Source organism: Pocillopora verrucosa, chromosome 14, assembly GCF_036669915.1.
Source record: "Pocillopora verrucosa isolate sample1 chromosome 14, ASM3666991v2, whole genome shotgun sequence".
In the NCBI taxonomy this organism is placed as follows: domain Eukaryota; kingdom Metazoa; phylum Cnidaria; class Anthozoa; order Scleractinia; family Pocilloporidae; genus Pocillopora; species Pocillopora verrucosa.
In genome coordinates, this window is record NC_089325.1 from 11383394 (window position 1) to 11410827 (window position 27434).

The window sequence follows — 27434 nt, forward strand, 5'->3', positions numbered from 1 at the left end:
AAGCTCTAGTGTTGACCTAAAGAAGAAACACTGTTAGGAAAAAAAAAAAGTAAAACAGAAAATGTAAAAAAGAGGAAACACTAATTGATGTTAGCATACCCAACCATTTATTGACAGCGTTACGTTACATTTAAGGGAAAGGCCTTAATCAACAAATATTTCAAGGTAACTACAGTGAGCTTGCAACATCTAGCCAGTTTCTGCTTGATAAATATTATAATTCTCCCTATAAAAAAAGACACTGTCAGACAGGCAGAAAATACAGAAAAAGAAAAACAAGAAATAGATTAAAAGAAAAACAAGTAATAATATTGCCAAAGGATTTGGTAATGCCGTATAAAATTCATAACAATTTTACAAAAGAATCTATAAAAGAATCCTTACAGAAAAATTACAAAACCATCATGGAGGAGAACTTAGATATTTCCATCATGAAATTAATAAGCCTAACAACAACATCAACACACACATTCTAAGCAAATTCCTATGTATTTTAGAACTATACATTTGCTGTAAATATTTCACAGAAAATGCCATTAGATAGCAAAAAGTTACAAAGATTTACAACTATTATCTTCTCTACTTCCATGACTGAAGCCTAAAAGTAATCAAAGTTACTTTTCACACCATCTCTATCCTAATAAATAATAGAATAACTTCCCCGATAACTACTTTCAAAAATAAGCATTTTTTAGCTATCAATGGTTTAACAGAACTTTGATGAAGTACCCTTGCACATTACTTTTAATGTAAACAATTCCTCTCTTCTTTAAAAAGAGATGCACACTTAAAACATAGTCTTTATCATGCTGAGGATAAAATACCACATCTCTACCAATAAAGTTGGATAAATAATGAAATTCTCCTTTTCACTAACACAAAGTGAGTAATATTGATTACAAAATGGCACCCAAGCAGCTACAAAGAAGTTGCAAATATACCAACAAACCTGGCTCAAAATGCCACTAGAAAATATTCTCTTAAAAAAATTGCCTTTGAAGTATTAGCTCTAACATATTTATAACAGGAAAAGGTCTTATGGTAAAAGAGGCCGGAGAAAAAATGCCCAAAGCTTTTATCATTATACTTTTGCAAATACTTCAAAGCCATCCAACCTAGATGCTTAAAACTGTTTCCAGATTATTCAAAACTATAACAAAATTTGAAAACATGGTTGCCTTGTACACACTGTTTTAACTCTGAAGCTCTTATGAGTGACCAAGACAGAATTTCTCCACAGAATATCCACACAATATCAAGTAGACAAGTGACCGCGATAGAGAAAATATCATAGGGGATTATTAGTTAATCCAACACCCAATTCTCCAGGCCAAGATCATAAGAGTTGTAGGGAGGACAGTAAAGAGAAGTATGAATGGAATCTTGGAAGTGAAACAGTCAAAGACTTTTAGAGTCATTTTCTTATGGCAAAAAATTCAACTGTTATATTTATAAATCTGATTTCTTTCATCCAATGGGTGTTTGGTTTCTCAAGCTTTGCTATAGTTTTAATCAGTTTGCAACAGGACTTTGAAACAGGACGTGTGATTGTCAAAACACTTTTTCTTTTTGCAGTTTTTTGATTTTGTCCATCACTCATATGATTACAGCCTGAATTGGACTCAAATGAGTCCTTATTACAATGTCAGTTATTATCTGTAATCCTGATTACAGCTATCAACCCAGCTTTAATAAAAAATTAAACCATTCTTACTGCCATGTTTAGGCAAGTCGTTGGAAGACACCATGACATGATCCATAGGCTCTTTGCAAGTCACATGGATTAAAAAAAGTTTACTCCAGAACACATTAATCACAAATACTGGCACTGCTTTGGCAATGGCTTTGAGCTGCTGCTAAGAAAATCTTTCCATTTTTACAAATGCAAACTTCACGGGCATTGGCAGCAGGTGAGCCACCGGACCCTGTGTAAATTTTTAGATTTTTAAATGACACATCTTCTGCATCCAACACAACCTACAGAGGAAATAGAGGAAGATCAGTTTTTTTGGATTTTCAAAAACTTCCTTCATGTTGATGGAGACCAGTAAATAATACCCAAACCCTTTACACTCTAACATCAATATGCATATTCTCCATACTGTTCACCATACACTTCTTTAGGAGAATTTGTTTAACCATCAAGAACTTCATTCCTTTATTCTTGTGACCTTCATGTTTGATTCAGGGGTTATATTGAAAGGAGAAATTAACTGCTAATCATTCTTTGGGGTCAAATGGTTAATTAATGAGATAAAAGACCAAGAAATTTGTCAGTAGTTATACCTTTCCACTCATGGATTTAATTGTCACATCCTGTAGGCTTGAAATTCTTACACTGCCAGCTGCAGATTTAAAGCTCATGCCATCTGGAGCATCCATGTGCAAGGACCTTGTCAAGGAAGCCAATCGCAGGTCTTTCTTGGGAGGGGCCCGAAGACTCTCAGTCTCAACTGAACCACTGAAATGAGCTCCATTTGGACCTAAAGCATCAAAAGAATATCTATGTTATAAAATTGTGAACATACCTACTTTTTTCCTTAATTTTTTTGGGAGGAGCAATATGTGCAGAGGCGAGAGTACTCATCTGTCATCCCTGCGACTCATGTCCCATTCCTGCACCTAACATCACAAGTAGATTAAGTTTGTCGTTGGTGACCTCCTTACTTATAGGCTTTCTCCCCACTCCTTCAGTTTTCCTCCCTCCACAAAACCCAACCATCAAAAATCCAGTAACACCCTGGAAACTATCATGAAAGAACCAGGCCCTACAAACCCCATCACTAAATTCCAATTCATTTATCACTTTTTTTATTACCTATTTTAGAGGGTCATATTCAAAATGATCTGTTACAAGCCAAGAAACCTAGGCTAATGATCAAAGAAAGGGCTCTGTTGCTTCAAACTTTCATGCAAGAATAATGTGAAAGGACAAACCTAAGTATCTTCTTAACCCTTAAACTCTTATAAGTGACCCAGACATAATTTCTCCTTACAATATTGATACAATATCAAGCAGACAAGTGATGAGAATAAAGGTAAATATCAATTAGGGGATCATTAGTTGATCCAATACCATATTCATTGAACTAATATCATAAGAATTGATAGGCAATCAGTAAGGAGAATTACTAACAAGATCTTGGAAGCAAAAGAGTTTACAGACTAATATTACAAAGGTCCTCCATGGAACATATAATCTCTAAACCTTAAACTAAGAACAGTTCAGTGGTTTCCTCAGACTTACTTGAAAATTCCAACTTATCAGCTGCAAAGACAATTTTATCTTTGTCAGCATAGAGTATATTTTTTCCTTGGTCTGTCTTTATAGAAAACTTCTGGTTACGGGCCACGACTTCATCATTTCCTATAAAAAGTTGACCTGTAATATTTCCATCTGAGTTGCGGGCGTTTACAGTCACATTTGCCGTGGACTGAAGAGTAAGTTCAGAGTTCTGAAAGTGAAGAGTTAAAATTAGGAATATGTCAGTAACTCCCATGCAATGGCTACGTGGCTCATTGACACAAAAGTACTTTACCTGTCTTGGTCGTATCATGTTTGCACGCAAGTCTTTGACAAATTCTGCTTCGCCGTACAGTTTCAACCCTTGATCAGTTATTCTTAGTTTGCCCATACCATCCTAGAATAAAATGAAATAAAAAAAATTAAGCAATAAAACATAAAATTTCCACATGGAGGTTTCCTTAAGAAGAAAATGTGAAAACATTTTTGAACATTGTTGAGATAAAAGAAAAGACTTAAACAATTACCAGGTTGAAGTCCATAACTCTCATGACCCAAATGACAAGAGAAAGATTTACAATGGTAATGACCAACAAGACCAGAATAAGGAAGTAGATGAAGCGTTTTCTCCAGCCGTAGATACCAATCATGTAAACTACAGTTGCTGGGTCTTGGTTGTTCCAATCAACTTCCTCTGTCTCTCGTGACGGCATTTTGAACAACCTTCAGCTTTTACAACCTAGAAAGAACTAAGCAATGAGGAGTTACATTAGTACATAACTCTTACTAATCAAGTTCAGGTTGTTTAAAGGTTAGTTAGTGCTAACCCAAGGTTAAATTTGAATCCATTTTGGGATAGTCTTCTCTATTATTTTTCGAGCATCCAATAATCAACTTCTACTCAAGAAGAATTATACTGAATTTTTTGTTAGAGCCTTCAGACCTGATATCAGATAATCCACACTAATCCTGGGTCATCTTAACCCAGCTTTGAACAACCTGGCCCTGTACTGTAAGTTTAGGACAGAGCCAAAAAATACAAGGTTCCATAACTTATATCACAAACCATGACAACAAGGTTAGAAGATAGCTATTTTATCTCTGGGTTCAAATAGAGGAGGAAAATCTCAATTCAAACAAACTTTTGAATTTAGCAAGCCACAAAGCAAAATACAGCCCACTGATTGGCCAATCAAAGCCCATGTACTGACTGAGAGATGTATAAATAAGTCTGAATTTTTCCTTATTTTCCTACTTCCTCTCCTCGTCATGCCAGATTCTAATGCTAACAATAATTATGGCTACAAATGTTCTGTTGAGTCCTTCAGAGTTCAAGACTTTGTATTATAAGTAACAGACCTACAGCAGTTTTTCTTTTATAATTTATGGCCCATATGAAGCTCATAAGTCAAAACAGGAAAAACAAGGATCTGCAGCCTATTGTACAAACTAAGGAGACAACACTAACCTACTAACCCCTTAGAGTGACTAATATCTAATTTCTCCTTACAATATCACCCTGAATCACACATTAAGGTCACAAGAAAAAAGGAAACAATCACTAAATAAAAAAGCTCTTGATTGTTAAATAGATTCTTGTTGTCAGGCTAATAAGACATTTATCTTATCTCTAATATGCATCTCTCAAGCTCAGGAAACAGTTTCTGGGTTTGTCAAACAGCTTCAATTATCTGCTTAAAAGTGAATCATTTCTACATCCCTGTTCAGTCACTGACATATTTTAACAAAACATATGTTAACATGTCATAATCAAATTTCCTAAATTTCCCACTAATAACCTCTCTCAACAGAAAAAGAAAGTATAGCAGAACATCTTTTCAGAGCAGGTGCCCATTTCTTGAGAGTCCCAGTACCTTTACAGACACAAAGTAATATTTTTTTAATCTTATTCAAGAAAATAGAATGTAGATTTTAGCTTAGGTACCACTCTACTCTATTTCACTTCCTGATATTTTAATTGTATACATTTCAAAACTGTCAATATCTTGATTGCTAATGAAATGTGAAGAACAAAAAATCTCCTATCCAGGCTTTAAAAGTTACTGGGTCTTTCAAGAAACAGCCCCCCAGGAGTCAATGATTTTGCAAATCTTAGTCTCTATTATCAGCATTTTTACCAGTCATAAAAATTTTTGCTCATTTCTGAAGAGGGCAAATATACCCAGCCTCTACATGAAAGACTCTTTTAAATATGTTTATTGTCCATCTGAAAAGAGTAATTACTGATCAAAACAATTCCTTTTACCTTCATCTTTGAAACCTAATATCTAAAGAATGCGAACAAAATTTTAAAAAAATCTATGCCACAGTCCGCAATTATCACCTCTGTCCTTCTATTTATGAGCTACATGATAATATTTCCTGTGTTAAACACCCCTATTCCCATTTTGATACATGGTTTTCAGCTATAGTAAGAGTTGATTCCTACCAATTACAAGCTTCCCTACCGATTTGCAAGAAATAACAAGCATTTTTAACAGCATGAAATAAGTCATGATACCCATCCTATATGTAGGAGGTATACAATTATCAAAGTTACAACTGCTACACTGTGAAATTAGTGAAAAAAAACTTGGGTGTTGTGAGAGGAATCTCAAATTTAGCTTTCAAATGTCCTTGACAATTAATTGCGATACGTGTTTACATCGATTTATGCAATTATTAAGCTAATGTGCTCAGTTATTTTCAAACTCGTGATGAAATATTAGAAGAAAATTTAGCGTACCTCTTGCAAGGAATTCAGAAATTTATCCGATGACAGTACGGCAAGCAGGAGAGATAATGATATCTTTAAGCTTTTAAGCGACTTAACGTGTGGCTTAGGTGTACACGATATGGAGATATGAAGAAATGTAAGACACCCATTTGTATAACGTTGAACCTAATATTCGACGAAAGTAATTCCCTAATTACAAACACTCCGTCACGAAATTAATTGATATAGTAAACGGCGATAGTTTTCTTCCAGAGCTCTAGGATACAACGAAGCTTCAGAACATTTAATTTTGCCCACGGTAACCGTTTTTGCGGTTACCGTGGGCAGAACTTTCCAAACGCACAGCATCGAATTTTCAAATTTGCCTCATTCGAAAACTCTATGATACGCACGTACTCTAACTATGTAACGACAGATTTCTTTCGGACACATCGACTTGTTTTGGTTTCAATTACGTAAAAGAAGTCCAGAAAAATATCAAAAAACTTAGTGAACTACACAAATGTTCTCTGCTTCAAAATGAAAGATGACAAAAAAAATCACTCATGCAACTCCGATCATTGAGAATGGAAGCAATAGATTGGGAAAAATTGAAAACTGCGCTCTCACTCTTGTCACTAACTCACAAAATCGACATAACATAACACTAAACTAAAATTTTGCTTACCTAAATGACACTTGTCTCGTCAAGAGCTCTTGATGTAAATGCTGAAAACAGAATACAGCAATAGACTACTGCGGTAGGAACTGTAAACAATCGTTAGGGAACGAGCGACGCGTGAAGAATTTTTGTGGTTTGCGAGGCTACCAAGCTAAGTGGAATTTCGCGCCCTTTGGAATCTTGTTTCCGGAGATCGGGGAGGGGGTGATATCCTTACTAACACAACTTAAGTGATGTTTGGTTTTTTTGATAGGGAGATACCCCTGCTGAAACAACATCGTCCTTGGAAGCCTGTTTATAAATACGAAAAAAGGATGAAATTTTGTCCTTCCTTTTCGTTGGTAAACAGGCGTAACCCGCTGGCGCTGACAGAAACCTCTCTTTGGCTTACACCTCCCGTGAGCGGACAATAAGCAATGGCTGAGGCTTGGTCTCAGAGGAGGGGGGGTTTGACTGCACTTTGACAATTGGCAGAGATACATGAAGAAAAATTTATTCCATCTGATTGGCTGAGAAAAGTGTTGTTTCACTAATACTACACACAAGAAAGATAAAACAAAGCAGAAACTACGTGGCTCTGTGCAAAAAAAGTAGAAAACGTATTTTTATATTGGACGACCGTTGTTTAAACCGAAAGCACAATGATATTTGTAAGGTTTGAATGAATCATTTTTGCATGTGACCCGCGCACTTTGCTTTCTGCGTAGCTAGGAAAAGCTATCTCAAGTTCATTTTTCATGTGTTTCATTTGTGAGTAATCACGTGATTTTTCTCGTGCAATTTCGACAAAATTAGCACCCGAATTTTTTTTTTCAAATGCTTTAAATCGCACTTTTCCTTTCGACTCGCGCTATTTCGTTATTCTTTGAAAAACTCTCTTGTGCTTCTTCTCTCAAAGTCATGTGATTACCTGTACAAAGACTACAAAAAAGTATAGGGTCGAATGTGAAAAAGGGAACAAGCACGGCTGTCATATTACCTCTGTAAAGTTAATTATTACACTTCTTCATCTTAATTTATTTATTCTTATTTAGAGTCTTACCAGGGGCCAGCATTAATTTCTACTAAGAGCGAAATGAAACGAGTAAATCCACAGTCAAAGCGACGTTTTTACAACACCGTGAGAAACTAGATAAAGAAGCAGCTCATTGCGCACGGTATAAATCATTGGCAAGAGATGACACTTCATCACTCTCACCAGCAGATGGATAAATTTTATCCTGTCATCTTTTGCTGAAGTATAGTAATGTATAAAGATTAACTTGCATAAACGTGTTATGAAATAAGACACTTCCGTTACAGTTGAATGCAAGGTTCTGAAGCTTTCAGCACAAGGGAGAAGCTTCTTTGTAAATCATTAGACTTGCGTGAAATATTTTCTATTTTGTCCGCGTTCCTTAGCTTATTTCACGTTGCCAAGCAATTTACTCAGAATGAATATCCTTCAATTTCATGACATCCATGTTGAGAGAGGACAGTTCCTTGACATAGTAAAGAGATCTGGGTAGAACTTCATCAACTCATTATAAACAACACTGTCGAGTTCAACGCCATGGAGAAATAGAGAAAGCTGTTATTTTAACATCTGGAAATGAAACTACACGTTGCAACAGTAGACTAGTAAGTACGGCTCAATCCAATGAAACCTTTCTGGTACAGAGATCTCATACTGAGAACCTGAAAACAGTAAGTATGATGAAAATCGACTGAATTTTACCTTCGAACCTTCGCAGCTTCGCCTTACGTTGGGATTGTAAATAGAAATTTCAAACCTTATTAAGTTTTTCTTTCGATTATGGCAAAAATTTCGTTTTAAGTTGATAGTGACCTGTTTCAATTCAGTGTAGTTTGCATGAAGATGCGAAGCTCGCATTTAATAGGAAGCGTAAGTTGTTATCCTTCTCGACCTGCGGAGGAAAGTTAAATAAAACTAAAAAACGTACCCAAACTGACATTTGCTGTTCGTTGTATGAGAAGTTAAAACGAAATGAATATCACGAATATTGACCACTACAAAGACAAAATTGCCTCATAAACTCAAAGGAATCTTTTATCCCAGGAATAAGGAATGCCTTGTTCAAGACGAAACGTTTTTAACAGCTCTCGCGAATGTAGAGAGGAGCTAGAATATTTTATGTACTCAATAATCGATAGAGTTAGCCACGCAAGTTGTAACGGTTCATTGAATTCTGTCGCGTATGACGCTACAAGACCTCTTAACCTTCAAAATTAGCAAGTAATCGTTCAGCCTCAAAATTATTCCTTTCCCTTAGCAAATGGCGGAAAAGAAAATAGTGTAAATGTGAGTAGATCTGTGTGGCCTTCACACCATCCAGCTTTTAAGGGTCTTCGATTTTAAAATGCCGACGATCATTAAATCTATCGCTAGCCTGTTTGTGGGCCAATATAAGTGATATAGCTTCACTTTTTCAAATTTAGTAATTAAGTTATTTTTCATAATAAACTTTCTTCGCAGTGGAAAAAATTTCGCCGATCAATTTGAATCAATTGTCGCAGTAAACGTTTGTGAACATTTTTTTTACCTGGAGTTCCCAGTTCATATGTCAGAAAAATTTTTGAAGTTAATCAAATTTTATTTTCAAAGTTGTATACTTAAATGAATATGTAATTATTCTTAAAGAGAAAAGCTAATATAATGTAGACCCCCCGCTTGTGATCTTTGTTTCAATGCACGTAAATTCGTTTTCCTTAGCGCTGTTATCTTTTCATCCCACGCACAAAGCTTTCTCTCAAACTGTTCAGGTTTTTATGATATTCAAATGAATGCAAGAATCGTCAATAACCCTGAGAAACGGAACCGGAAATACACAACATCGCGGGGTATTCTTAGCTTCCTTGTCTCTTCTGACTGACTGTAATTGGGTGATGTTTTTCTAAGGGGAGGAGTGTTTGCGTGAGAAAATGTAACCACTGTTACCATATTTTAGATTCACGCGTATTTTTGACAAATATTGCATAAAGCAATGGAGGCCTGGTCTAAACACTTGAGGAGTCTCGAAACTTTTGCACACACTTTCGAGAATTGTTTAAGCCCCCCCCCCTCTCCCCACGCGTTTAGAAAAGGTTGTTTCAATACGGAAAAGTTCTTGATTGCTTGAACAGCTCATATCATAATCATGCTAATCGTCTTTCAACCTGGTTACATTAGATTTGAAATAATAATGAAAAAACATTTTGTCCAGAGCATGACGAGATCAATCCAGTTCTAATTATTCTCTCTTTTTTTTCTCTTGCCAAAACGTATCGTAATGGCACAGAAATCGAAACATGGGAATCATTGTTTCGAGAAAGAAGAAAAGTTCTCCAGTTTTGACGCAGCCCTCGTTTGTCACCCATTCACCTCCATCTGACCATTTTTCAGCGAACGAAGATCGCAGACAGCATCTCTGTGACGTCATACAATTCGATAGCGATGATGAAAATGAATCGGATTTCGAAAAAAAGTTGGAAACGAACGAGAGCCAAAGTGACTTGCAGACACAGAGAAATGATAAGATTTCCAGTGAAAGTGAAGTCGACGACCATCCCTCGGGGTCAGCGGCTTCCGTAAGTTCCAAGAAGACTGACAAGGAAGATCCAGGGGCATGCGCAACGAGAAAAAATGAAGAAGATCCTTCAAATGAATCTACGGAAGTTGAAGAGTTTACAAGTACTTGGAAGAAAGCTCTCCTAGATGACCTAGATATCAAAATCTCTGACAATGTAAAGATTGTCAGGATATTTACAAGTTCAACATTCACAGGTACTGGCATGATCAGTTAAAATATCAGTAACATTAACCTGTGCATGGAGAATAACGAGCTCGTTTCCATGATCATGGGAATAAGGTCAGAGGAATCAAAGAACAAAGCAGCACTTAGTAAACTTAACTCATACTTGAGACTACGTTTATGGAATTGGATTTCCAGCTTAACGTTTTGATTGCTCTTTAGATACTTTTGTGGAGCGCAACATATTAATGGAGCGAGTGTACCCCCGACTCAAGTCCTACTGTCAGGGGAGAGGATATGACTTTCAAGTGGTGGACATGAGATGGGGAGTCCGTGACGAGTCCACTGATGATCACATGACCACTGAGCTGTGCATGAGAGAGCTACGCGCATGTCAAAAGCTGTCAACGGGACCCAACTTTATCGTAAGTTGGATTAGAGTTTCAAACGCGGTATTTCTCTATAGGTAAGTAACCCGATTTGTATCACTTTACTTTCAGACTTTTTTGGGCCAGAAATATGGTTACCGTCCTTTTCCAGTCAATATTTCTGCCTCTGAGTTTGAGAAGCTCCTTGGCACAGTTGAAAACCAGGACGATGTTGCGTTACTGAAACACTGGTTTTGGCGAGATGACAACGCAGTTCCCGCCCAATATCTCCTGCAGCCAATCATGTCACTGCTGCCCCACTACAGAGACTATGCAAATGAGGAGTTACGTAAGAAGGCGTCGGCCGAATGGTGGACAGCATTTGAGAGAATGCGGGTTGTTTTGAGGGCAGCCGCTGACAATGCACTTGAAGAGGCAGACCGACACAAGTATCATATGTCAGGTATTGCGCGAGCTGCCTCAGTGCCTTTATTATGTTTTGCTGATATGGTATGCCTTTCTGTCACACCATCCTGTAAGTGCCCAAGCAAAAGGGTTCGTCAAAGAAAAGGTTAGGTCTCACAAACCCTGTACCCCCCCTAAAGTGGGAATTCATACCAAGCTCTACAGCATAAATAACTAGGAATGAGAGGGGGTTAATGTCACTCCTAAACAGATGCAATTCCTTACGTCGTCCCTTCCTAAACACGTCAGTTTGTCCGAAAATTTGATTTTACCCATTTAAACTCCTGAAAGGGTAAGGGTCCTGGGAGATTAAATTTTCTTGCCTCAAAATCCAAACACAACACCCCTCCCCCCCCCCCCACCTCCCTTCGCTCCAGGGCTCTCCAGTCAGGGTGCAGTGCGCCATAACTATATTACCGCCTCTTCAAGTAGCAGAGGGCTGTTCCGTAAAAATGCCACCTTTCAAACAATCGACGAAATTTTTTTTATAATATGAACTTTAACGTATTCCTTATAGTGACAGAAGATGAGATTCGCCGAGGGATAATAACAGCTACAGAACCAGGGAAACACTGTTTCTGGTTCAAAAGAGTCATCACCGATCTGCTCCAAAATGCGCACGATCCTAATGCTGGTAAGTTCATGGATAAGCCTTACGGAGCCGACAACTCCGCTATTGACGAGTCTGCGCAAAAGCTGTTGGAAAGTTTGAGAGAAAAAGACCTCTCAGCGGCCTTACCAACAAAAAACGTAGTTCAATACGATGTCAAATGGACCAGTGAAGGTATTAGCCCAGAATCGTCTTCAGAGCATGCGCAATATCTTGAAAAGCTTTGTGCCGACGTTTACAATGTTTTAACCGGAATGATTCAGGAAGCTATCAATGAGAAAGAAGGCGACGCGAGAGAAGACTCACTAAATGAAGAGATATTACAGCATGCGCTATTCTGCCAAAAGAAAGGCCTTGCTTGTCAAGGACGAGACGATTTTCTTCAGTCTGTGAAGTCTTCTTTACTCGAGCGCAACGACAAACGCACAGTTATTCTACATGGAGAGTCAGGTTGTGGTAAGACGTCAGTTTTGGCCAAGATGGCTGTGGAGGTCAGAAATTGGCTGGAGGACGACTCCGCCTTTGTGGTACTGAGATTTATCGGGACCTCTCCTGAATCATCCAGCATCAGACTGCTACTAAGAAGCGTCTGTCAACAGCTATGCAAGATCACCAATAATGATGCAACACAAATACCCGAGGTTAGTGTCTACTCTATATCATTGACCTACAACCATTATAAAGGCATAGTAATAAAGAAATTAGCCTTTTGAACACTTTTTTCCTTGATCCTTGATTTGATATTTCTAGGATTCCAGTAAAAATGAATAAATGAAAAAAGAGCACCTTAGGTTTCATGATTATAAACGCGCAAAGGGAGCTATGGGGCAGCCTACGTCAGGAGCGGCTGAGCTCGCGAGATTCGTGCTGGCGAACAAAGTGAGCGTGTGAGGGGTCTGTGAAGAGGCTGGCACGATAAAATTCGTGCAATGAACGAGCGAGTGCATATCGATTGGAATTCACGTTACGAATACCTCTCGTCAGTTCTTTTCGTTCTTCCTCTCGCCTCGATTCTCTCCCACTCCCCTGGCTCTTTAGCTCGTCTAACAAAGTGAGCGCCTGGAGCAGGCTATTCCACTTCCTTACGGGGCCCTCGATACACATTTTTTAAGACACAAATCATTCATGACATTCACAACATTACAGAGCGTACTTTTATTGTTAACTCCTTACCAACGTAATTGCAGGAAATCATGGAGTTGTTGGAGTTCTTTCCAAAATGTTTAGAAGAAGCTTGCGCATTCCGTCCTGGGGTGTTGATTCTCGATTCCCTGGACCAACTACACGCCGATGAAGGAGGAAGACGTTTAGACTGGCTACCCGGAAAAATACCCGATGACTGTTACTTGATTATGTCTACCTTACCTGGTTCGGAATATGAGTGTCTACCACATTTGAAGGTAGAGATAGCTCTCTCGTATGTTACGTAAATAGTATGGATTGTTTGTTATTGTAGACAACAGACACATTAATGTTTTAGTCTAGTTTTCAAGCTCTTTAAGTACTATTTTTCTTTTCGCCAGAATATATTTCCAGAGCGATGTTTTAAAGAGATACCCACCATCCCCTTGAATGAGGCAGCTTGCATTTTGGAGTGTTGGTTGAGGTCAAGTAATCGCGTGTTGATACCTTCGCAGAAGGAAGTGGTCTTAAATGCGTTTCGGGAGTGTCCATTACCTTTGTATCTGAAGCTGTCTTTTGACCAAGCTATCCGCTGGAAATCTTATACACCAGAAGATGAAGCAACATTAGCCTCTGGCGTGAAAAACGTCATTAACGACTTTTTAGAACAGGTTGAGCGACGTCATGGCAAAATCCTCGTCAGCCACGCTTTAGCTTACATCACTGCATCGAAAAACGGCCTCACGGAGCCAGAGTTAGAGGATATCTTGTCACTGGATGACGAAGTCCTCGATGACGTCTATCAGTACTGGACGCCCCCATTTCGCAGACTTCCTCCGCTATTGTGGATTCGTATACGTTCCGACATTGGAGACTATCTCGTAGAAAGAGGAGCAGATGATTCCCGAGTGATATACTGGTACCATCGCCAGTTTATCGAACTGGCAACTGATCGGTACTTAGGTGCTCGGCCAGCGGATGTTCACTCAAAACTGGCAGACTACTTTTTGGGGAGGTGGTCAAACGGTGCTGAGAAACCTTACATTGATAAAGATGGAAACACAGTGCTCAAAGATAGGTTGGTGGCCGGACAACCCTTGATGTTCAGCAACGATGAAGAAAAGAAGACAGTTTTTAACCTACGAAAATTGAATGAATTGCCTTATCATCTTTTACAAGCAGGCAACCTTGAGAATCTAAAAAAACACGCTCTTTGCAACTTCGAGTTCCTTTTAGCTAAGCTTCGTGCAACTTCTTTAGAATCAATCCTGAACGACTTTACCGCCTCGCTTCTTCTGCATCCAGATGATGAAGACCTGGTCGCTTTGGAGAAAACGTTGCAGCTGTCATCTGCAGCTCTCAAAGCTGATGCTAATCAGCTGGCACCTCAACTTCTTGGAAGACTAATTCCACTGCACAATCAAGCCGAGCTCACTGGCATTAGCCTCCTGCTACAACAGACGTATTCCTCATCGGTCCCTTGTCTGATACCAAGTGACAAATGCTTGACATCTCCGGGCGGACCACTCATTTCGTCCCTGAAAATACCAGGCAAATCTGTCTTCAAATGTTGTGGTTTTAGCTGCGATGGGAAAACAGCGTACATTACGTCTTCTTTTTCTCAACCACTTCATATTCAGATATTGAGCGTGAATTTATTGAATGGGAAAACACTCAGACGAGTGACTCTTCCAGGATCGCTGGGGGTAGGAGTCGTGTGGGTCGTTCAGGGAAGCAGTATCAACGAAGATCTCCTGCTGTTGGTAGGTTCTACTGACATTTTTCTCATTAAGCCATCAACGGGCCAAGTGCTCCAGAAACTCGCAGCCCTCGTCAAGGAAAGAATGTACAATCCAATGCCTCCTGTTTCGTTTGTGGATAACGAAACTAGTGTCATTGCCATAACAGACAAAGACATCAAGATATGGACGGCTGAAGATGGAAAAGTTGCACATAAGATTGATATTGGCAAGATTCCCACTGATGAAGAGTACGGCACTATAGGAGCATCAGGGTGTCACGCAGTCTTCAGCCTCCACGGTTCTAGAAGTTTCACAGTGCTCAACTGTAAAACGGGAGAGAGGGTTCGCGAAGTTAACGTGTTCAGCGGGGCGGGTGCATGTTTTGTGGGCGAAATCAAAGTTACCTCCAAAGAGCAAGTGGTCGTGACATCCTCGGAGAAAAATGGCCTTCGATTGTTTGACCTCCATACCGGAGATTTTATCAGAGAAATATCTCAGTTTAAAATCAACAAGGGCCTACTTCGGACCCATATTACAGCAGACGGAACAAAGGCTGTGAGTGTAACTGACTACGAGATTTTGGTGACAAATCTGGAAGATGGAACAGTTTGCAAAACTTTGAAGAGTAAGTCGTTCGGAACGCTTATTATTCACGTTAATTTTTTCACAAACGATGGAAAATTAGCCATCTCCCTGGCTCAGGATGACGTAATCCGTATCTACAACCTTCAGCAGGCTCTCAGAGAGGGCACCGAAGACGTTTCCAAGCCATCATCTTACAACAAGGCCGTATCTTCAATTGATTCCATTAACTATCTAAACACGGGAACAGATGCAAGACATGTAATTGCGACAGCCACGGTCAACAACTCCAACCAAATTGCTATTTGGGACACTTTGACTGGAGTAATGGTGCGAGCGTTGAAAGTATTCCAAGAATTGCCACCCAGTACGATAAGAATTTATGGAGCAAGTCGTGCCGTTGGCTATATTCACGATCAAGAGTATCTTCATTTTAGAGTTTTTGATTTGAAAGAAGGGAAGGTTGAAAGAAATCTGCAGGGCAAAGCGTCCAAAAGAACGGAAGCGTTTGGGTTCATTGACGAGAACCACATCATCGCTTTCTCACGCGGAAGACGTAACCTCAAAGTTTGGAGCATCAATGATGGGAAGCTCACAAAGCAATTTAAGTTTGGACAAAAGCATCGATTCGAAGACATGCTTATCAGTAGAAGCGGAAGAGTAGCAGTTTGTAGTCAAATAAGCCCAACTGTTAGCCACGAGGAGGGTACCTTGCCTCTCTTTGCCCTCAACACGCAGTCAGGGGAACATAAAGTCTTGGAAATTGAGAACACCCAGCTAATGCTTTGGAATGGGTGCTTATCAGACGACGGGAGCTACCTCGTTAGTCTTTCCAAAGACTTCAAGGCATTGCTGTGGGATTTCACGAATGGTACTTTAAAGGGTAACCTAGTCGCAAATGAAGAAAATCCAACCGCAATCTGCACGGCCATATCAACAGCAAGCAAAGTGGTCCTAACCGGCCAAGGTGATGGGGGTATCACCGTTTGGGACATTGGAAATGGGCGTGTCCGTTCCACGATGGAATGTGCAACCGTTGATTCCCTTTTTGTCGCACAAGATGGCAAAGTGGCATTTTCAAACTATCGGTACACAAACAGCAACATTGATGCATGGGATCTAGAGACAGGCTCGAAGCTGGCCACTTTCACTTCAGATTGGAAACCAGAACGAATTACAATATCTGGAAATCGTCTTGTGGTGGCTAAAGCAGATAAACCAGAGCTGTTGATGTTCCGAACACATATTCCTAGAAGTTCAGAAGGTACCAAGCCTGTTGATTCTCCATTTAAGGACTGTCCATTGGAAAGTGTTCTGCAAGCTGATCAAGACTTGGTTCATGCTCGAGAAGGGGACGAAGATGAGGATAGCGAAGATGATTTTGACAAGACTGATTTTCAAAAAACTGAGTTCACAAGAAAAGCGGTCCATGCAAAACCCAACGTAATAATTGGTGGCGGTAGCTCGGTTTTTGCTTCCAAAAGTGTTTTCATTTCGGAAAAAGTTTACCGAGACAACTTTATGTGAAGCTTCCATAGCAGAAGTAAAGTTTGCTACGTAATCGGTCATGGCAAAAATTTGACGTGCAGACCTGTAACACGTTAGTCCTCCTTTTTAAATCGAAAGGGTCTTGCATAGATTGCTCTGGTTAGGTCGTTTAATAGTTAGGAAACTAATCTTATACCCAAATCCTACCGTACAGCTTAACTAAAAGGCGTGGAAGGTCTGGGTATGAAAATATTAGGAAATTACATGGTAGCACCTTCGAATTACGTAGACCATACGAAGCGTTCATTTCCCTAATTTTAAAAGAAATACATTCCAAAAAAAATCAATGCTACGGAGAAAGTTAAAGATAAACCGTACACAGCCGCGCTTAAACGCATCACTCTAAATATTACAAGAAAGGAAAATGCAAATCGTTTTGTTCTAACTTTACGACACTTATACGATCGAAGAGAAGTTATACCTCAATTTTGCATAGGTCAATCTATTGTATTGAAAAATCCAGCGACAAAAGTATATGAACATCGCATTTCGTGGATTTAGTGAGTTTTCGAACAATCTAATCGAATTTTTCAATAGGACTTGCTTCTAATGTAATTAATGTTCCATTAAAGGATTAGAAACCCACCCCTTTTGTAGACTTTCAAACCAAGTCCTATAAAGTCATGCAATGAATAATCATGCTTCGATCCCTCAAACTTCTACTTGCTGCGGTGAAGTTTGAAAAGAAGTGAAGTTTTTACCATTGTTTTACTGAAGAGGTGAAAGAAAGCTAGCATCGTCTCCTTCTACACCTTCATTGCATGCTGAGAACTTAAGATTGATACTACTCACCAGATTTTCTTATTGGGTATGAGATCCTACAACTTTTAGATCCATAGCTGTCCTTATAGTTTGTTGGTAAATATTTATCAAAATTTGAACATCCCTCAAAAACACGCAATTTTCAGCGTACAAATACAATGGATCTGGCAAGTTTCGCTCCAGACAATAGCGCACGTTTCTAGAAGCAGATATTATTATTATCTATGACGCCAATGCTAATAACCTTGATCCAACTCACTGAGCAAACGGAAAATCTTGTCAACTTATTATGCCCGCCTCGTGACATTAATAACGCAAAGGCGTCGCCTGACGAAACAAGCTTAAGTCATCTTTGCTAGATCAGAGCTCAAGCAAACTTAAGCTGCCAATAAATCGACGTATATTGACCGCTCTGAGGATTCTTTCAACTGTGCTGCGAGAGGAAACCCGTAGAAATTTTGTGTCGTGACATGGTGTACTCCTGCATTCCGAGGGCACAGAGGGTGATCTTAACATCGTGTCGCCATGGTGTCAAACTCTGATGACAGGTTTACATTACTTATTTATTCACTTCTTATAATCATTAAATTCGATTCGCGCTTCGAACTTAGAAACTGAGACTTACCGCTAGTGGGTTATTTAGTTGTTGCTGTTGTTGCTAAAAAAAAGATCATCGTTTGTTACTACGCACGGTAATATCGGAGAGAAGTCTCTTCCATTTAACGAAAATGTCAATTTTCAAACTTGAACATTGGGAGCACATGTAGGTAAGCGCCTAAAACCTTCTCTAACGGACACTTCGCCTTTTTATTTGATTCTTTACTACGAATGAGCTCTAACTTAAAAGATTTGGTTATCTTGCTGAACAAAGCGTCAATAAGTAAAAAAAAAACACTGGCACCTCTCGAAAACGGACACGATGTCGAAAATCTCTTCTTGAATAAAGCACAGAATTACAATTATCTAATTCATGATTATTGAGAAAATTCAAGGGATTGAAAATTGTTTTATGGATCGGGGTAATTTTGTGGCTTTATACGTTTCGTGGTTTTGTATTTCACTAGTAAAAAAGTGGTTTTACAATGAGTAATCTTTAATTGAACCTACAACACCTGTGATCGCTTTAAAATTTTCAAGAATTAATCTACATATTCATCACATGTTTACAAAAGTAATAGCTGCTGGGGTTAAAAATGCAAATTAAGCAAATTAAAAAATCAGTTCGCAGCAAGTCACGCATTGCGTTTAATTTTTCCAAAAGAAGAAAGAGAGGGAATAACGCACTCATACCTTTGTCTCTTGCATTAAATTTGTCACAAGCTCTTTGGGTTGGTGTACTTATTTTAGTAAAGTACGCCCCACATAACAGGTTGTAGTTGCGTTATTTTCTGTATAAAACTTACTTAGAGGTTGATTTATAACTTTCATCACAGTCCTGACAAATCTGTTGAAAACATCTCGATTTGTCGGTCAAGTTAGAGGTTATCATACCGCCTGACAATGCCGGGAGCGCTGTTTCTGCGAGACGAAAGAAAAAATTAACAGTAGAACATAATGAAGTATTTTCATGTTACGTTGCTTCTAAACTAACATAAGAATCGCATGTATAAATGGACTTCCAAAGCCACCTCAACCGAAATTTAGTGTTTTAGACACAAACTCATGGATAAAGTGACCGTGTCGCTTTAGTTCAGCTCTTTATCAATAAAGGGCAAAATTACTGAGCGCTGATTGGTTGAGAGAGAGGGCATTTTTTTCTTAATCGACGGCATTTTTAGTAATCAAGAGAGGGCATGATTACCTGTTAATGATTGGCTAATCCGTTGCATTGCTAATCCGTTGCTTCCCAGATAAAAATAGACTGCGCGCGTGATTTTCCTTCGTATAAATTTTGCCCTTTATTGATAAACAAGTAATCCCATGAGACCTCGTACTATTAAGGATTAATTGCACTTGAGTTTTCAAAATTTTCCAAATTGCCCTCGTCGCTTCGCGACTCGGGCAATTTTGGAAAATTTTGAAAACTCTCGTGCAATTAATCCTTAATAGTACTTGGCCTCATGTGATTACCTATACTAATAACGACTTTATAGTAATGATTACATATGTGGTCATCGTAACCGAGAAATAACTGAAAAATATATTTCAGCTGCTGGTTTAAACTTCAACGATAAGTTTCCTCCAAACACAAGCGTCTGTCAAGAACGATGGGTGTTCTTCTGTCCAAAAAGAAAAACAAGGAGCGACATGGCTTCCAGGTAACGGAAGATGAAAACTCCGAGTCTCAGAGGAGTTCCGAAGACGAAAAGGAGCCGAAAAGTGACGATGATCATTCCGATAACGAGGAGAAGGACGAAAGTAAATCTGACCAGGAAGAAAGCGCCAGTGAAGACAATGAAGACAAAAAAAGCAGAAGCAGTTCTTCGGCAAGCAGCGAGAAAAGCAAATCATCTCAAGAAGATGAAGGTGTTGAGGAGGAAAAAGACGAAGACATCGAGGTAGAAGAAGGCAGTGTTAAAGATGTCGTCTCGGCTCGGACTGAAGTGAACTTAAGTTACGAGAAAAGAGTGGAGAAAGCCCTGGTTGGTGATATGAATTTTGAATATCCAGAGCAAGCGAAAATCGTGAGGATCTTTACCAGCTCCACGTTCACAGGTATTTTTGTTTCGCATTGGTTCATAAAATAGTTCAAGTTTAGACCTGGGGATAATATAAAAACAACGAAATCATCCTTACAGGTGACCTACAAATGAAGAAATTGCGAAAAGCACATCCTGCAAAAATTCATGCATCGACAGGATTCGAATCCGAGCTAAGGAGAGGCTTTATTCAAAAGATAAATTTTCGAAGACTACAAGACTTATTTATATATAGTTTTTAGCCCTAAAGAGTCTGGGATCACATAAAGCGGGTATGTTTATTCTTGTCAGTTTTGACCAACGTACGTTTCGCAGCGCAGATCAGCTAGAAGGAAAAAACTGATTGAGAGCTCTACATCTAGCGATTGGGGTGCTAGTTGTGCTAGTTCATATGTTTTGCTATTATGGGCTAGAGAGCTCCACGGACAGAGGGGTCCGTGGAACGTTTGTGCTTGGTTTAGCGGAGACGATTATACAGTGCATGACATGCGCACGTAAACCTAGTTATTTCGTTGCCTTTCTTTGCAAAATATTGAAGACTTTATCAGATTTGCTGCTTATAAATTTCAGAATCCTTAGTTTCATGCAAGGGAAAGATAGTAAAGATCGAACTTATTGGCTTACGGTCTTTATTTTACTTTTAGACACTTCAGTGGAGCGCAACACATTGATGGAGCGAGTGTACCCCCGACTCAAGTCCTACTGTCAGGGGAGAGGATATGACTTTCAAGTGGTGGACATGAGATGGGGAGTCCGTGATGAGTCCACTGATGATCACATGACCACTGAGCTGTGCATGAGAGAGCTGCGCGCATGTCAGAAGCTGTCCACTGGACCCAACTTCATTGTAAGTTAGAGTAAGGAAAAAAATAGACCAATGAGCTCTCGCAAAAAGGATCATTTTTTACACATTGGTAAGTTTGGTACCAATAAAAAGCAAAATAGCATGTAAAGATTTTGCTTTTTAAAGGCAGTTTTCAGACCAACCGGTTTTGAAATTTTTTTGACTTGTGTGATTGCAAATACTTTTTTATTTATTTTTTTTTTCAGACGTTTCTTGGACAAAAATATGGTTACCGTCCATTTCCTACGAAAATAGTTGCCTCTGAGTTTGAGAAGCTCCTTGGTGCGGTTGAAAATCAGGACGATGTTGCGCTACTGAAACACTGGTTTTGGCGAGACGACAACGCGGTTCCCGCCCAATATCTGTTGCAGCCAATCACATCGCTACTGCCCCACTATCGCGACTATGCGAACGAGGAGTTACGTAAGAAAGCGTCTGCCGATTGGTGGACAGCGTTTGAGAGAATGCAGGTTGTTTTGAGGGAAGCCGCTGACAAGGCTTTGGATGAGAAGAGTGAACGGCATAAATATCACATGTCAGGTATTGATATGACTCAGGAACACAATTATAAGTTCTTAGCATATTTTGACCTCACCTGTGATCTGCTACTGAACAGACGCACGGTAATAAGGAATTCGTAAATGAGATCATCCTCGCAGGTGAGCCGTAACTAACCCTTTAACCCCCAGAAGTGATTCACATGTTACTTCTCCATACAATATCCATGAACTATCCGGCAAACAGGTAATGAGAATACTCAAATGTATCAGGTAGAAGTTGTTACCTTGATCTAATACCAAATTCTTGCAACTAATTTACAAGAAAATGTTTGGCAGCTAGAGGGAAGAATTAAAAATCCGATCCTGGGAGTTAAAGGATTAAAGAAACTGCAGAAAGGAAACATGTAAATATTCAGGAAGCCTGAATTTTTTCAGGATACTTTTCTGTCATTTCTTTCATCGCTGCTTACCTGCCAGGATTATTTCTTTACCTGTATGATTCAGTTGAGGTTCTGAGAGGTGACCCCATCGAAACATCCACAAAACGTTTTGACGTAGTTACGTACGTTGATCACATTGAATAACTCTTATGGCCATAAAATACCTTATTGTTATACAATTATTTGTGTCCTTTCATAGTTACCGAGGACGAAATCCGAAGAGGCATCATAGACGCTTCACATCCTTCAAGCCATTGCTTCTGGTTTAAAAGAGTCATCACAGATCTCCACGACAAAATTGAGAGTAAAAGCGCTGGAAAATTCATTGATAAAACGTGGGGAGCCAATTCATCGATAGATGAAACTGCTCAGAAATTACTTAAGGTTCTTCGGGAGAACGATCTTCCTCAGGCGTTATCAAGCGCAAACATTGTGAGTTATGACATCAAATGGTCTGAAGATGGCGTCGACCCATCTACCTCAGAAGAACATTTTCAGTATATAGAAAAACTTTGTAAAGATTTCTATGATACCTTGACTCGGATGATCGATAAGGGGATTGAGGAGAAAGAAACATCTGGTGTGAGAGATGCGTTTGCAGAGGAAGTATTTCAGCATGGTTCGTTTTGTCAGAAAAAGTGCAAATCATTTCATGGTCGTAAAGAGTTTTTGGAGGCTTCGAAAAACGTCCTAGCGAATCATGAAAATCAAGCTGTAGTGCTCTATGGAGAATCAGGTTGTGGAAAGACGTCGATTGTGGCGAAAATTGTCTCCGAAGTTAAACAGTGGCTTGAAGACGACTCTGCTATAGTGGTTTTACGTTTTATTGGTACCACACCCGAATCGTCTGGCATCAGGCCCCTTCTAAGAAGCATATGCGTTCAGTTGTGTAGAGCGACCGATCAGAATACTACAGATATACCGGAGGTATGGTTGGCAATTATTTTACCTATATTTGGAAGGGACGAAAAGATTATTGGTGTGTTCATGAGAAATTAGAATTGTCAGTTAATTCCGTAATATATCGATATATATCACGAGGTTAACATCTATGTGAAGTCAGCAATAACGAGAATAAGGGCCTTACTTTGTTTAGGTCGAGGAAAGAAAAGGAAAAAAATTATTTAAAACTGTTCCATTCTATGTTTAGGACATTAAATCCCTGAAAGACTACTTTCAAGAATGCCTGAAGAATTCGGCTGAAAATCACCCCGTTGTTCTGGTTTTGGATTCATTGGATCAACTCTCCATAGATGACGGTGGCCGGCAAATGGACTGGTACCCAAGACAGTTACCAAGCGACGTGTACGCCATTCTTTCCACGTTACCAGGCGAGGAATATCAGGCCTTACCAAATCTCAGAGTAAGTTGAAAGCAGCATCCGGAAAATTCATGCCTTTGTTCTTTTCTTTCCATGTCAATAAATTTGGATACTAGGACTCCTGTAATTTGGAGTCTTTATTTAAAAGTGCGTAACTGTGTTGAAAAACATATTTGTCGTGTTAAACGCCTCCACCACAAAGATAAGTACCGTATTTCACAACTCAACCATTTATTATTTTTTGTTAATCACGAGGTCGCGTAAAGTCACATGACCATAACGTCACTAACTCAATGGCACGCAATGCGTGCAAACAAGATAAAAAATATTAACAAAAACAACTAAACAAAATTAAAGCAACTATCTGTTCGCTTGTGCTTTCCTCGCATAAGCTTCTGCACAGAATCGAATATAATCTTAAATGCTTTCTGTTTGAGCTTTTACCGTAAGTCTATGATATATTTTTTTAGTTAGAAGCATGATTGTATGGATTCTTTTTCTTTGCACATGGTAGACAATCCTTCCGAGTGAATGTTTTTTGGAAGTACCAAAGATTCCTCTTAATGAAGCAGACGTCATCCTTGACAATTGGCTCAGAGCAGGTAATCGAACAATCCTACCAAAACAGAAAACCTATGTCATGGAATCTTTTCAGAAGTGTCCCCTTCCATTGTACCTTAAGCTGGCTTTTGACGAAGCCCTGCGATGGAACTCGTACACTCCTTTCTCCGAGCTTTGCCTCGAGCCATCTGTGCGGGAAATCATTGATGACATGTTCAGCCGGGTTGAAAGACGACACGGGAAAGTTTTGGTCAGTCATGCGCTGGCCTACATCACAGCATCCAAGAACGGCTTGACAGAGACTGAATTAGAAGACTTGCTCTCGTTAGACGACGAAGTCCTTAATGATGTCTATCAGTACTGGACACCTCCAGTGAGAAGACTTCCACCACTGCTGTGGATTCGCATTCGGTCTGACATTGGTGACTATCTTATTGAACGAGGAGCTGACGGCACCCGGGTGGTATTTTGGTATCATCGTCAGTTCATCGAGGCTGCAAGGGAAAGATACTTGGAAAGTGATCAAGCTACTAAAATTCACGCCATTATGAGCGAATACTTCCTCGGGAGGTGGTCTGGCGGAATCAAAAAGCCATTTCTTAACAAAGAAGGCAAAGAGATGTCCATGGACAGATTGGTCCCAAAGCAACCATTGATGTTCGACTCGAGTGAGGACAACGAGATCTTTAATCTTCGCAAGTTGAGTGAGCTTCCATTTCACTTGTTTCATTCTGGAAACCTGGAACAAATGAAACAAGAGTGCCTTTGTAACTTCGAATTTCTTTTGGCAAAACTGAGAGGAATCTCTCTACAAGTTCTTATGAGTGATTTTTCGTCTTTCCTTGACGCAAAACCGGAAGATAATGATGTGGATCTCCTTCACGAGTGCTTACAACTCTCTGCTCATTCACTCTCCCAAAATGGTAATCAACTACCCACACAGTTGATAGGCCGCATGTACAACTTTTTAGAGAGACAGGAACAGTACCCTGATGTGTACAAGGTCTTGAAGCAAGCGCTGAATTCTTCGACAGCTTGTTTCCTTCCAAACAGAAAGTGTCTGACAGCGCCTGGTGGAGCACTGCGTTCTGCCATCGGGTTAACGCAGCTTGGCAGCGATGTCATCAGCATGGCTAAAGATAACCGCACTATTGCAGTGTCAAGCCAAACGTCGGATGGCCTTGTTGTCAGAATCATTGATTACGTTAGTAATAAAGAAGTGAGAAAGTTTACTCTTCAACAACCGGTCGAAATGTATAGCACAAATTTTAATCAAATAAGTCAGAAGAATCCTGATTTATTGCTGCTCGCTGGATCGCATAAAATCTTCCTGCTCAACACACTCTCTGGACAAATAAAGCAAGAATTTCAAGTTTCTGATGACGATTGGTTTTCTTACAACCCTTATGCTCCAATTTCATTTGCTGATGATGAAAACTTGCTGGTTGCTATCTGTCCTGATTCACTGAGGGTATGGCAGATAGAAAATGGTACACTTCTCCACACCCTACCCCTGAAAGGCGTCAACACAGAAGACGAAATTGGTGCCATAGATGCTCGTGGAAGCTTTGCGGTCTACAACGTCCGGGGGACAAACACGGTGCACTTCATCGATTTGAAAATTGGCCGAGAAGTGCGAAAGATCACCATCTCATACCCTAAGAGTAAAGGTTCCAGCGAAAACGTCTTTATCAAGGAAATCAAAATAACATCCCTTGATCAAGTGGCTGTGATCCCATCTTCATTTGATAGTTTGCGACTTTACGATCTCTCAGCAAACCTGATTCGTGAACTAACAAATTTCAAGATGCAAGAAGGTCTTCATCGAATGCAGATTACCGATGACGGCACGAAAGTCGTGACAGCTGATATGTATGAAATCTGTATTCTGAACCTGGAAACAAACGAAATGGAGAGATGTCTCAGAAGTCCAATTTTTCGGATGCGAATTTACACACGTGATGGAATCCACATATTGGCGGTGGGACAAGACAACATCCTACGTATCTACGATAAAAGTCGAGAGGAAGATGACGAAAACCAAAAGGATACTGCTCTCAGCACAATACAAGGCAACACGATTGCTGACCAACTCACAGCCATTTCGCCCAGTTTTGATCAACGTCATGTACTAACATCAGCTGTTATTCAACTTCGGAACGAGCTAGCTGTCTGGGATGGGCTAACTGGTAAAAGAGTTCGCCGTCTAATGAATCTTACGGTGTTTCCGAATCCCATTCGCATGTTCACCGCCACCCGCGCTGTCGGCTTCATCTACGATCAGGAAATCCCACATTACAAAGTGTTCAACTTTGCTGAGGGAAAAATTGAGAGAAATCTGGATGGAAAAGCATGTAAAAGGATGAACGCGTTTGGATTCATTGATCAAAGACGGATGATCTCGTTTTCTAGAGGAAGGCGATTCGTCAAAGTATGGGATGTTGACAGTGGCAAAGTGCTGGAGGTGGTGAAGTTCAAAGAAAAGCAACGATTCGAGGACTTGTTGATCAGTAATAACGGCAAAACGGCCGTGTGTTCACTAGCAAGCCAGATGACTCAGCATCGCGACAAAGAACTACGCTTGACTGTTATTGACACAACCAGCTTCAGCAGCAAGAACCTTCTGTACAAAGGCGAACAGTTAAGTCTTTTTAACGCACGGATATCAGATGATGGAAACTATCTGGTCAGTTTAGTGCAATATTCTCAGCCACTACTCTGGAACCTCCAAACTGGCCAGCTGATACAAAAGCTGTTTGACCCGGACGCCTACGAAACGGCCAGCACCGTCGCAATTTCGGGAGCATCGATGACAGCCATAACTGGAACGGGTGACCAGAAGATCAAAATATGGAGCATCGAAAGTGGTGAGGTCTTGCGCTGCATAGATACTTCGCCTGTCCTCGAGCTTTTTATTTCACCAGATGGGGAAGTGATCATTTCCAAATCTCAAGAAACAAATGGCTTCGACGCCTGGGAGACGAAGACTGGGAAGAAACTTGCCTCGTTCACTACTGACGGTTTCCCAAATCATGCGAAAAGTTTTGGAGACAGGCTTGCATTGGGACTTGGCGAAAACCCTAATCTGATGATTCTCCATTTGCATCGTCCCGCACTGAAAAACAGAATGGAAGAAGAGAACTTACAGTCTCCATATGACGGTCTACCCGTGGAAGCAACCGTGGAAAGTTTCCAAGAAAAACCTACGCGTGATGACGGCATTGATGATGATAAGGATAATGATAACAGTTCCATAGCCTAGAAAACCGGTTCGGATAATCTGGGATGACTTATTAGGTAGTAAAACTGAAGGACTAAACTATTTCTAGTATGTTAAGTTCTTGCGTGTTGTTACTAGCTGGTGACGTTTTTCTTCACCACAGACGCTTTGAAACGTTTCAAAAGCAAAACATGATTGATTGATATTACCAAAGCTATATATTCACAAGGATTATATTATTTTTATTTCAGTACCGTAGCACCTGTAGCTGCTTACTATTACCTCTGAAGAAATAATAAATCTCTTCATTTTCTGTGATTTTTCACTAGTCTTCTTT

The 27434-nt window shown here is 39.8% G+C and overlaps 3 protein-coding genes across 5 annotated transcripts; 2 read left to right on the plus strand and 1 right to left on the minus strand.

Moving 5' to 3' along the window:
• Window positions 1–84: 84 nt before the first annotated feature.
• LOC131789710 (zeta-sarcoglycan) lies at window positions 85–6803 on the minus strand. The gene is made up of 6 exons (XM_059106882.2): window positions 6649–6803; window positions 3772–3993; window positions 3540–3641; window positions 3248–3455; window positions 2287–2483; window positions 85–1977 (listed from the first exon to the last, which is right to left on the minus strand). The coding sequence occupies exons 2-6, from the start codon at window positions 3955–3957 to the stop codon at window positions 1810–1812; spliced, it is 861 nt and encodes a 286-aa protein (XP_058962865.1). The 5' UTR covers window positions 3958–3993; window positions 6649–6803; the 3' UTR covers window positions 85–1809.
• Window positions 6804–8017: 1214 nt separating this feature from the next.
• LOC131789660 (protein qui-1-like) lies at window positions 8018–17392 on the plus strand. Of its 2 annotated transcripts, none has more exons than XM_066161497.1 (7): window positions 8018–8328; window positions 9921–10405; window positions 10596–10798; window positions 10874–11204; window positions 11724–12457; window positions 13004–13216; window positions 13340–17392. In XM_066161497.1, exons 2-7 carry the CDS (start codon window positions 9931–9933, stop codon window positions 16787–16789), a joined length of 5406 nt encoding a protein of 1801 aa, XP_066017594.1. In that variant the 5' UTR covers window positions 8018–8328; window positions 9921–9930; the 3' UTR covers window positions 16790–17392. The 2 variants fall into 2 exon arrangements, with proteins under 2 accessions (XP_066017594.1, XP_066017593.1); XM_066161496.1 differs by having other exon boundaries at window positions 8018–8262.
• Window positions 17393–17899: 507 nt separating this feature from the next.
• On the plus strand, window positions 17900–27360 carry LOC131789739 (NACHT domain- and WD repeat-containing protein 1). Of its 2 annotated transcripts, none has more exons than XM_059106915.2 (7): window positions 17900–18120; window positions 19722–20227; window positions 20856–21058; window positions 21262–21595; window positions 22195–22922; window positions 23146–23358; window positions 23831–27360. In XM_059106915.2, exons 2-7 carry the CDS (start codon window positions 19780–19782, stop codon window positions 27137–27139), a joined length of 5235 nt encoding a protein of 1744 aa, XP_058962898.2. In that variant the 5' UTR covers window positions 17900–18120; window positions 19722–19779; the 3' UTR covers window positions 27140–27360. The 2 variants fall into 2 exon arrangements, with proteins under 2 accessions (XP_058962898.2, XP_066017554.1); XM_066161457.1 differs by lacking the exon at window positions 17900–18120 and adding an exon at window positions 18164–18339.
• Window positions 27361–27434: the final 74 nt, after the last annotated feature.